The sequence below is a fragment of the Sinocyclocheilus anshuiensis genome, unplaced genomic scaffold, assembly GCF_001515605.1.
Source record: "Sinocyclocheilus anshuiensis isolate Anshui unplaced genomic scaffold, SAMN03320099.WGS_v1.1 scaffold1942, whole genome shotgun sequence".
In the NCBI taxonomy this organism is placed as follows: domain Eukaryota; kingdom Metazoa; phylum Chordata; class Actinopteri; order Cypriniformes; family Cyprinidae; genus Sinocyclocheilus; species Sinocyclocheilus anshuiensis.
The window spans coordinates 132,790-145,634 of record NW_015542449.1 but is presented as its reverse complement, the minus strand read 5'-3'; the positions used below and the strand labels follow the sequence as shown (position 1 = coordinate 145,634).

General features: G+C 37.3%; 1 protein-coding gene across 1 annotated transcript in view; it reads right to left on the bottom strand.

The window, feature by feature from the left end:
• Positions 1-10,694: 10,694 nt before the first annotated feature.
• LOC107693609 (zinc finger protein 850-like) overlaps positions 10,695-12,845 on the bottom strand; it is a 34,081-nt gene continuing 31,930 nt past the window's right edge. Inside the window, exon 5 of the mRNA XM_016493061.1 lies at positions 10,695-11,638. Coding sequence (XP_016348547.1) covers positions 10,841-11,638 — 798 coding nt within the window. The 3' untranslated portion in view covers positions 10,695-10,840. The remainder of the gene's footprint in view (positions 11,639-12,845) is intronic.

The window sequence follows — 12,845 nt, the reverse complement described above, 5'->3', positions numbered from 1 at the left end:
GAGAGGAGTTTCTCAAAGCTGACTAAAAGTGATCGAGGATCATTTCGACGAACTTGATGAACCTGTGATATCTTCTTCAGGGAGAAAAAGGAAAATAAAAGCTGAAAGGTTTTCAGGAAAGCTTCTAAAAGCAGCGCGTTACAATGGAGAGGGAAAAGCTCCGTGTAATCACATCCATACAGTTTATGATCACAACAACAACAACGTTAAAAAGGAAAATAAAAGCTGAAACGTTTTCACGGAACCTTGCAAAAGCAGCGTGTTACAATGGTGAGGGAAAAGCTCTGTGTATTGCGTGTAATCACATCCATACGGTTTATGATCACAACAACAACGTTTGTCAGGCGTCTACATTATCATCTGAGGAGATTACAAAGATTAAACCAGTGTGTTTTAAACTCTAAAACATGAAATGTGGAGTTATCTGCTACAAGCAGAAGAGAGAGGAGCTGAGAGGAAGGTTTCTGAGCTACAAGAAATGTAATGCTGAGATGTATCTGTTTTGATGTTAATTTTATTGAATAAAATTTGTGACATGTTCAAACTGTGTTAATGACTGTTTGTTCTACTGTGCAAAAATGGTATTAATTTTACTTTGTTCGGATATAAAAATGGTCTTAAAAAGTCTGAAATTTGATTTTACTAAGTGTGATGCACTTTTTAGTGTTTACTAATGCTGGTATTTTTGTCGGAGGCTTGTTGATGATGATAAACGTATTTAATGTGCTGTGATTAATGTGTGTTAAACAATGATTAATCAGATCAATGCGATGCAATCAACCTATTATTTATTTATCTATTTATGTATTTGTTTGTTTATTGATTGATTGATTATTTATTTATTTATTTATTAATAAATCAATCAATCAATCAGTGGTGCTGACGTCATTATAAAGCGCGATCCCAAGGTCCACTGCGATTTTCCACTCGGTAACCCGACCCTTTTGCACGTCCCTGACTAACGATTTGGCTTCTCTCCTCTGTTGTGTTTGCTGGTGTCTGACCTTGCCTGTTTGATTACGATTTCAATAAAGCTGCAGATGGATCCTCACTCTGTTGACGTCTCGTTACAGGTAGATCTGACCGCCAACGTTTTCCTTCAGCTTGGAGCTGGGGTCTGGGCCTTCCAGGTGGCGCCTGTATTCCTCCATGATCTCGTCTGCACACAAAAAGAAAAGAAGAAGAGCAAAGACAGCATTTTGCAAAAGAAAAAAAAAATAACGGCAAAAGAAGTGTCAGACTCACTCAGCACAGACACATGACTGGGATCTGGGGGTGCTTTTTCCAGCGGAAACACAGGAACGCGGCTACCAAGAGGTGGAGGGCTTCTCAACACTGATGGAGGGCTTCTCGCCACTGGTCACGGGCTTCTCTGTGACCCAGCTTATTCACCGGAGGGCTCACCGGGTGAGGAGGGCTGCACAGGAGCCTCTAAGGCCTCCTTTGCGGGGCATCATTCTCTTCGTCTCCGAGAGAGGAGAGGAGCTTTCTGGTCACCTGACCCACTCGGACAGCACCCAAGGAGGCCGACCTCCTCTTCAGGATCCTCCTCTTGCATCGCAGAATTGCAATGTCGCTAATGTTTACTGTAGATTTTTTTTTTTTTTTAAATAGCAGGTTTACACCCTGCTATTAACCCTTTAACGGCCTGCTCGACCAAATGGTTGAGCACATTTTGAGTTTCTTAAATGACAAATGCTTGTGTACTAACGTTACTAAAATTGTAAGAGATTGTTATTTATTTGTTTGTTGTTGTTTTTTTTTACAATTACTAGATGGATGTCAACCGTTTCTATTGTACAAGAATGCACACTCTTCAGGCCCCTGTATCAGAAAACCCCCAAGACTCTGATGCTGATCTCGGTGATGTTGATGACCCAATAGAGGATCCGGATTATCACCCCGTCCGAGAAGAGGTAGCTGGTGACAGTTCTTTTGAGTCCCTGGATGAAGATGATGCTCCCTCAACAAGCACATCCTTTAAAAAGCTTCCATGTAAGAAAAGAAGAAAAGGAAAACACACTCTAAAAACAGTTTCCTTGAAGGAGCCAGAGGATACCCCTGGCTCAAGTTCCCCCTCAGGCCCACACAATGGCACAAGAAGAATCTGGAAGCATGAAGACATTGAGGAATTCCAGGTCACAGAATCAAGATTTGAAACCCCTGTGGTTGTACAGCCACCCTTCCAATACTTCAAAATGTTCTTCACTGATGAGATGATTCAGCATGTTGCTCATCATACCAACCTGTACTCTGCCCAGGAGCTGGGGGATCCAATCAAGACCAGCCCAGAAGAGATTGAAGATTTTCTTTCCATGCTACTCTTTGTGGGTGTTTTCAAATTTCCATCGCTGGAGGATTACTGGCACAATGAGTCACGCTTCAGTGTGATAGCTGATATCATGCCAAGGAAGAGATTCCAGCTGTTACGCCGTTATATTCATTTCAATGAATCAGCAGTGCAGTGAGAATCCAGATCGATTTTACAAAATCCGTCCACTCTTTGACATGCTTCGCAAGCAGTGTCTCCTGATACCATCTACTTACAAGCACAGTGTGGATGAGGTCATGGTAGGATATAAAGGCACAAGAGCTGGCTCCCTCCGCCAATATATTGCCAATAAACCAGACAAGTGGGGTTTTAAAGTCTTCTGCAGAGCCAGCTCATCTGGCATCATCCATGACCTGCTGATGTATCAAGGGGCATCCACATTCTTCAATGTCACCCTCAGTGAGGAGGAGCAGATGCTACCTTTAGGAGCCAAAGTGGTGACAACACTATGCAAAACTATACAACAACCACATCTTTCTGTTGTCTTCTTTGACAACTTTTTTACAAGCTTTAAATTGGTCCAGACCCTGCAAACCTCCTTGGGTGTCCAGTGCATCGGCACCGTCCGACCAAACCGCACTGGTGGAGCTCCTTTGATGACAGATAAAGAGCTGATTAAGAGAGGGCGTGGGTCTTATGACTACAGGTCTGCTGAAGGGGTGATTGCAGTAAAATGGTTTGACAACAAATGTGTCAACCTTTTGAGCAATGCTAGTTGGATCATGCATCTTTCAGCTGTCAAACGGTGGTGCAAAGTGTCCAAGGAAAAGATTACTGTCCCATGTCCATCACTCATCCCTGCTTACAATGAGCATATGGGTGGGATTGATCTTTCTGACATGCTGGTACACTTGTACAGGACCCCAGCCAAGTCAAGGAGATGGTACATTCCCCTCTTTGGATACATCCTTGATCTGTCCATTGCAAACTCCTGGCTGGACTACAAGAGGGACTGTGGCCTACTAAATGAGAAAGCAATGCCTCTCAAACGGTTCCGCCTGGCAGTTGCCCATAGTTTGAACCAGGTCAACAAGCCTGCATCAAAAGTTGGTCGACCATCATCCAGCTCTCCACCACCACCAAAGAAACACTACACCCCAAGACCCTCACTCCCAAAACCGCAACCAGATGTGCGATATGACCGCTTGGGACATTGGCCACTACACTGTGACAAGCGGGGGCGGTGCAACTACTGTCCGAAGGGTGTGTCAAGATGGAAATGTCAAAAATGCAATGTTTTCCTGTGCTTGAACGCAAACCAAGAATGCTTTGCAGCATACCACCAGGGTTCTCATGTTCAGGAAGCACTCGTGCTGTTGCACCATTTCACATGTAAGAGATGTTGCCGAAATGTTTTACAGTCCCTAGTGTTTTATATTGTTTGAAGGATTGTTTCTAATGTTGGCTTACACTACACAGCATTGCTGGTTTACAAAGAAAAAAAAATCCTGTTGCACTACCACACTTGACGGCGTGTTTCTTGAATCATAAAAGCCTAAAATGCCGTTATATTACTATCTTTTGCTATTTTTTTTTTGTTTTTGAATGCAGAAAGAATGTAATGTCTTTGGTTTTGTTACTTTTAGATATTTGTGTTATTTATTTTTGTTTATTGTTAAAAAACAAGAAAACATATAATTTCCTGAATTAAAATGAAAACCTGAAATATTTTATGGCATACTTCAATAAATAAAGAAGATTCAATATACAAAACTATTTTATTTTGATTATGTTTTTAAATAAATTAGTATTATAGTTCATATTTTCTGATTTTCATAGTATGTGTATGAATTCCGGTACTTTTACCATAAAGTGACATATCAACCATTTGGTAGAGGTTGATATTTAAAAAATTATGGGATGTGTTGAAAAAAAAAAAACGCTGAGTGTGATAACTAGCGACATAAGGAGATAAGAAATGCAAACAAAAAATTTTTCAAATGCCTTTTTCTTGGTGGGGCAGCTAAAGGGTTAAAGTAAGTATGCATATAAAAATTTTTTTAATGTAATTAAATGAATTTAATTATTTTGAGAGTTGTGCATGTTTGTATAAATTTCAAAGCTAACTGTACATTTCTATTCTACTTTAAAGATGCAGGTAAAATGCCCACTTTGTCCTGCAAATGTTTCCCACTTGAGGCACCACCTGAGGTCACAACACAGCATGAACAACAGTGAGGAGAGGCAAATCATGCTGCGCTTGGCCAGGGGTCGGGTCCAGCTACGTGACGTCAGATGTCCCGAGTGCAGCATCGTTTACAACAGCGTTAAACGGCACTTCAGATCGGGCCATCCAGAACTCACAGTAAGTCTTGTCTCAAACTAGCATGCTTGTTTTTGTGGATATGTTTTTAGATAAATCTGTTTCTTTAGGCAAAGCAGGTGAAAACCCACATTAGGAAGCTACAGCTGATGGTCAGTGTAGACCAGCTCAAAAAACTAAGAGCACAGAACCCTCCGGTTCCGATGGTGTCTCACCTGAACGATCCTGAAGAAGGGGAGGAAAGCCAGGTGACACTCCACCAGCCTCCAGAGGAGTGCTTTCACTTGCCGGGTAGGCCTTGAATGTTTCGTGTAATGAGACAGTAGAATTTGTTTACGATATGGAAAAAAAATTTTTTGTATGTTTTCATTGCAGAAGAATTGTAGAATGAATTCAACCCCTAGGGAACTGAGCCTGCTAGGTAGGTGTTAAGTGATCAATTTGTAATTATGCTATTCTTTCTCTATGAATAATATATTAACTTTTTTTTTTTTTGTGGTAGAATTGCTTCTACGGGATGAGAACGCACGGTAAGTATTAGGTGATAAGTTTGTTTGTAGTTAGATTCTGTTGTTTCTCTTTAACCATAACACCAAGCTAATTCTGTTTTGATATTGTTTTTTGTGTGTGTTTTGGTTCACCCTTTCCTGCAGGATAACATGGACCTCTCCACACCTGATGTCTGGGAGTTTTCACAATTTAAATTAAAGATTTTTAAAGATTTTTCAAATGTATATAGTCCGTGTATTTTATGTAATATTTTATTACATAATATGTAATATTTTATTACAATCTTTTATTACAAAATTATATTTTCAATCTTGCATTTTTTACTTTTTTTTTTTTTTAAATGGATATTTATAGTTATACAAATGTTCAAATGTGTTCAAACTATAATTTTTTTTTATTTTTGAAAAAACAAAAAACATAATGAATTACATCTGGAGATGCTCAAATGTGGATGTACACATTTTAATAATACTAATATAAAAAAAACATATCTTTATTAACTTTTCCAAAACTTTTCCAAGTAAACAAGGAACACTTGTGATCAAACCTTCTTCCCCATCCCCACAACCGCAAAGTCTTGGCAGGCAAAAATAAAATAGAAATACAATCCTGATTGTTGTTATAATACATATCTTCACACATCTAGTGCTTCATCAATATCTCCGTCTCTAACAAAGTAAAAAAATGTCTTCCAGATATCATTGAATTCCGAGGATTATTTTATGTAATAATAAAATTAGTAATAAGTAATAAGTTACATATTTAAGTTTTAGATTAAACTTTTAAATATTTTATCTGAAATAATTTTTCTACTTGAGTTTTAAATGTTTTATTTCATGACTACCAAGGCAAAGTTTTTTAAAAGAATATTGTTTGTATTTATAAATATAATCATGTTTTTATTCCACATTCGTTTACATTTTTACTATCATGCGTTAATAATTAAAATGTGTAAATTATGCTTTGACACAATATGTATTGTTAAAAGCACTAGATAAATAAAGGTGACTTGACTTGTTTTCTGAATATTTCGTATATATCTGTTATTTCTTTATATTTCTGTTATTTTGATTTTTAGATTTGCATTTGTTTTTTTATTTGTTATTTTGTTTTCAGAATACCAGATTACCTAATAAGTATGTTGCCAATATCAGAAAAGATTAAGCCACATCTAAAAAAATTTTTTTTTAAAAACTATATATAGATATTCCATGGTTTGTCTGAATACTGGATTCTGATTGGCTGGGAGGTATGCAGTAAAACCGTTTAATGCACAGGTAGTTCCAAGTCAGTTTAGTCACCATTCTATATTAATGCGCTGCTTTAATTGATGCACACCAACCAACACGCATCACTCGCGCGCACACACACACACACACACACACACACACAGAGAGAGAGGTCAGAGATCACAGATTGTGCTGCACACACACATATAAACTTGTTGTCAACGCTTCCCCGTGATTTTCATTAATAAAATAGCCTAGATACTAGATCGCTACATTATATTCCCCAGCAACGAGGTGGTAAAATCACTGTTTTTGAAGTAATTGTTTGTACAGAGAGATGTGCAGATTCAGCTACACACAACTGTCATCTCTCTCTCTCTCTCTCTCTCGATCGATAATTAATTGAAATACATGCTATACATGCCCGTCAGGGTCAGCAGGGCCTTCTCCACACGGCCCGTCACACCTCCTCCAACCACAAGTGGCTCCTCTATGTCCACGCAGAGGAGGTCCGGTCTCGCTATGACGAGCTCAAAGCCAGGGTCACCTCTGTCTTTGGGTCTATCCTGAAGATGGACTCCACAAAAAAAGGTCGTCGAGCTCAGAGAAAGTAGCCGCTGACATTGTCCGGCTGTGGGATAGGCTGCCGGACAGTAACAAACAGGGACAGGCGCAAGGACAGACTTCTGCAAGGCAGGTTCAAGACCACCCACTGGAAAACCTCAACCTGCTATGGAAAGGAGAGCCTGAAGCGGTTAGCTAAACATTTGTAAAATAATTCATTTTTTGCCCTCGCTATGTGTGCAGGTACATAGCTATGCAGTAAGCTAAACACTCCTCCAAAAAGTACCCGAAACAGAGTTGTCTTTAGGCATATTTAATGGAAGCGGTGTAAAACTGCAAAAACAACAGTACACAATGTGTAAACTTCTACATATTTGAACAAAGATAAACATCTTAAATGTGTTTTCGAAGATATTACAATATTATACATATAAATATATATCCATATGCCTTGCAGGAGCTTCGTAACACTTGAATCTCTTTCAGAATACACCTCCATGATAATTGACCAGAACTAAATAATCAAGGAAAACATCTTGGAGCGCTACTTGCTGAAAGGACCTCCGTTTAATAGTCCCAGAAGGTGCTCTTTGGTTGGGTTCAAAAATTACATCTATAGAAAATACGGATCCATGGCACTTCTTCCAGTTCCAAAATGATAAAAAGCCATGTTTATTCAAACATGGCTCACTCTAGAAACATTAAAAAGTGACTAAAACACTGCACACTGATGCATTTCAGCCATGCAGTCTTCCTCAGAGTGTGTCAAGTACAAAATATAATATATATATATATATATATATATATTCACTACTTTACATTGTAGCAAAGTGTCATTTCTTCAGTGTTGTCACATGAAAAGGTGTAATAAAATATTTACAAAAATGTGAGGGGTGTACTCACTTCTGTGAGATACTGTATATCTTGATAACAATAATAATAATTATTATAATACCAACAACAATAATCATAATGATAATCATTTCACAAATATGGAGTTAAATCTAATTCCTCATTCAAACCAGGAGAAATAGAGGCTTTTAGCTGAAAAATCCAAAAGGCTTCCCTTTGTAAGAGTCTTTGTAATCTATCGCCCTTTCTAATAGATCCAGTTACAGTTTCCAAACCAGTGATTCTTAAAGTAGACGGATTTGAGTCATGTACAGATGCATAATGTACTGCCATGGGGTAATCTTTGTACGAATTGCATTTTTGTGATCTTGCAGTCTACGCTTAGTCTGGCCCACATAGAAAAACAGTTACAAGGACATTGAAGCCTATTAATTACATACGTACTTTTACAATTAATGAAGGATCTGATTAAATACATTTTCTTTGTGCAAACATCTGTAAATGATTTGGTTTGAATTACACTGTCACAGTAATTGCAGTGTCCACACTTAAACATGCCTCATATTCCTCTGTCCAACCATGTTGCAACAAAACGGACTGCTGTGAAAAGAGCTGATTTTAACAAGGTAAAAGGGTATTTTTTACACTACCTTTGAGAAATTTTAACCAAAGTATGTTATAGACTTTTCATTAAGACCCTAAAGAATCATATCAACTTGTGGAAAATGGGCATCCGATGACCCCTTTAAGCTTTTTTGCTATTCAGATATTTTGCAGAGTAATTCTATTTGTTAACCAAAGGATACATTTTTTATTAAAATGTTTAAGTATTATTGTTGTTTTAAAACTAAAAGGCTAATTACTTACTTTTAACACTGAAAGTAACTTACCCAACACTGGGTGGCACTATAATAAGTACTTTAACGTGGCTACAAAATATTGGCGTATATTTTCTAAATGGTTTGACTAAAATTCTTTTGATAACTTTGTCATTAATGTCTATAGATACATGCAAAATTTTGTGTGAATTAGTCACGTGGTAAACTCAAAATGGCCGATGGTCTACAACATGTTGTACTAATGTTGTCCACTAGTGGGAAACACAAGATGAGAAATCTTTTTGTCTATCAGGTTCCATCACTCTGAAAAACAAATACATTCTTACAGGGGTAAATGTTTACAGAGGTGAAAGCTGTGTGTTTCATATACTTATTTTTGTCGTCCTTTACATGTAAATGTACCAACTGATGTCTCTAGTTCACATATATAATACTCAGAAGGGATCAGATAACTGGCATTGTGTACGCAGATTTTTTATGTGTTTCACCAATTTCTCAGGGATCAACTGTTAATATCAATGTGACTGACACATCAACCCACATAAACTGAAATCAGTGTAAATGGTTTAGAATGACTTGTAGCAAAATGCAAAAAAACAAAACAAATATCATTAAATGTTACCTTCATTTTAATATATCCAAATAATATTACAAACATTTGTCAAGTTGCATGACATAAATTTATTAATTGCTGTTCAGTTAAAATAAAAGGTTGCCTCTTTTTATTGCAGTAGCCTACATATTGCTGCTTTCAAGTGTACTCATGCCAACCTTCATGAATTTCTGATGCCGATTGCTGCTTACAACAATTCATAAAATTTCAATTTATATCAATAGAAATAAGAGATGAAGGACGTTACACTAATGTTGTCCACCTGAGGAAGGCACAAGACAACAAATTATTTTAGATCGTGTAGTTTCAAATCGGTGTAAATGGTTCAACAGATCAGTTTTCAAAGAAATCGGTGATCTCCAAAATACCTTCATATTTATACATCATAATTTCAGAAAACATTTGTCAAGTTGTCAGACATGATTGGATATATTATAGTCTAGTTAAAATGAAGAGACAATATTATTTGTCTATTGTGATATGGTAAATAAAATAATACTTCCATAGAAAGACATTTAAATAGGCCTACTAGTATTATGTTTGAAAATAGACATGGCCATTGGAACATAACTGTATCCTCTACACGAGCTTGATATTACTTTGACGTCAAATATTAGTCACTGATGCTGTAACTTCATTTTAAATTCACTTTGAACGGCAAATTCTTCCAGTGGTAACTAGGTGAAATTAGGAAGGTAATCCTCCAATGAAATTGGTTTAATGTTTAAGTAGGCCAATTTGTTTGACGTTAAATTTACATCAAATCAATGTCGTTTCAGGTTTTTGACATCAGTTGGATTTGCATATTTGACCTGTTTTTTGTTGTCTTTTCAACAGCAATTGCCCAATGGGTTGTGCTTGGACCCCGATGATCGCCGCTTGTATGAATGAATGAAATTTATTTCGAACTATTAAAAAAAATAAGGAAAACACATAAAATATACAAATGAATAACAAATAAACGCTGTAAAATCAACGAAACAATTTTAACATCATACTGAACCTGTTCGAAAAGGGATAGGTAGAAGCCCTAGGCTTATCAGATCCTACCCTCAGTATTTACCAATACCAAATCACAATCAGACAAGATAAATTAGACATACCATTTTGAATAATACAAAAATACTACTCCAATTTACATCCTACTTTATCTATCTATTAAGGGAGAACAGAAACAAAATCAAGCAGCATTAACAACAATGTTGAATTATCACTCACACCCCCCATTTCTGTACTTACCAAAAATAAATCTTTTGTACCTTTGTTTTTTTTTTAACTTGCAACATATTTACACTTACTTTGATAGATTTGTTTAAACTAAACTGTAGCTATTTATACTACTGTAAATACAGCTGGATAAAACAAAAACTGTGTCCGTCTTCATTTTAGCAAAACAATGTAATTATTTTAAAGGGAGGCGATTACTTTCTATTCTTATTTTTAGCCTAAAAAAAGTATATTAATAACGGTCATGAACAAACTTTTTGTAAGGGTACTTTTTATTTTATTTTACAAAGAACACAAACAGGGTCACATTTAAATGACTTTTCATATATTTGTAAGTCTGCTGTTTTTATTACACCAATCACAATTGAACTGTCTTTCTCCAGAGTGAATGCATTATTTCTAAACCTTTTGTCACATGGGAAACGAGGAATTCTTTCCAGAATGAGTTTGCAAATGCTGTTTCAGGCTTATGTGATATGTGAAACTGATGTCACACTGAGGACACTTGTAAGGCTTCTCTCCAGTGTGAAGTCGCATGTGAACATTAAGGTGCCCTTTCATTTTAAAACCCTTTTCACACTGAGGGCAGGTGTAAGGCCTCTCTCCAGTGTGAACTCTCATGTGCAGCTTAAGGTTTCCTTTAACCGTGAAGCTCTTTCCACACTGAGGGCAGGTGAAAGGCTTCTCTCCTGTGTGACATCTTATGTGAGACTGAAGATATGCTTTGTTTGTGAAACTTTTTCCACAGTGATGGCACATGCAAGGCCTCTCCCCAATGTGATTTTGTACATGATTCTTAAGGTGATTCCTGTCAGCAAAACTTGTTTCACACACATGACATCTAAAACATTTCTCTCTTGAGTGAATACTCATGTGATGCTTAAGGCTTATTTTCCGTTTGAAACTCTTTCCACACAGTTCGCAGGTGTAAGGCTTCTCTCCGGTGTGAACTCTCATGTGAATCATCAGATGGCTATTTTCTGTGAATCCCTTCCCACACAGTTTGCAGGTGTGAGGCTTCTCTCCAGTGTGAACGATCATGTGAGACATCAGACAAGCATTTGATGTGCAACTCTTCCAACACACTTTGCAGGTGTGAGGATTGTCTCTGGTGTGAATTCTCAAGTGGGTTGTAAGTTTCTTTTTCAGTGTAAAACTCTTTCCACAGTGAGGGCATATGAACGGCTTCTCTCCAGAGTGCATTCTCATGTGGCCATCAAAGTTTTGCTTTTGACTGAAACGTTTTCCACACAGTTTGCAGGTGAAAGGGCCTTCTCCAGTGTGAATTCTCATGTGGCCATTCAGACTCTCTTTTTTACTGAAACGCTTTCCACACTGAAAGCATATGAACAGCTTTTCACCAACGTGAACTCTCATGTGAGTATTAAGACTTCCTTTTAGTCTGAAACTCTTCCCACACTGTTTGCAGGTGAAAGGGCCTCCTCCAGTGTGGATACTCATGTGGCCATTCAGACTCTCTTTTTTACTGAAACTCTTTCCACACTGAAAGCATATGAACAGCTTTTCACCAAAGTGAATTCTCAAGTGAGTCTTAAGACTCTCTTTTAGTCTGAAACTCTTCCTACACTGTTTGCAGGTATAAGGTTTGTGTTTGTGGATTCGTAAGTGGATTGTAAGGCTTCGTTTTTTACTGAAACTCTTTCCACAGTGTTGACAGGTGGAAGGTCTCTCTTCAGTGTGAACTCTCATCTGGACTTTAGGCTGTGTAGTTTCTCTTTTACGAGTCTGAGAGTAACTAAAAGATTTTTCCCCAGCCATGATATCATGACATTTCTCAGTCTGATTTTTTTCTTCCGTTTCATTCAGTTCTCGACTCTTCTCTTTCAGCGCCATCAGGTCGAAGGTGAAAAGAAACAAAAACAAGTTAAGACCAGTTTATTGGCACAAAGCAAGACATGAAAACATTTAGACATTTAAAACATCAAATCCAACAACATGTATGCTAGATCTGAAGAAAGTGTAACCTGTAATCTCAGAACCTCGTGTCCTTAAGTCTTTGCTTTCTCTAGGACACGTCCCAAATACCAACAAATACCAAATAAAGCGATTTGCCAGCGGACACGACAAGAGCATGTAAGTGTTTTGCTTAATACCAGTTTTCGGTTTCCCTAATTTAGAATAAATATCTGATAGTTAGGAGGATTAATACGTTTACAGCTTATTTTATTTAAAAGTTTATGCTGATTGTGCATGTTCTTTGCCATTAGCTGTAATTAGAATTTACAAAAAGACTTGTTGCTAACTGAACATTTGTGCTTAAGTAGCAAACTGTACCACATTTAGTTTACATTTCGAGACAACTGCACACTATAGGCTTTGCTGTGCTAATTAGAAAGGCGTGGACAGCTGTTTTCACTCAAGTGAGTTAGCTCTGTATTTAGGTGGAGTTTGTTCA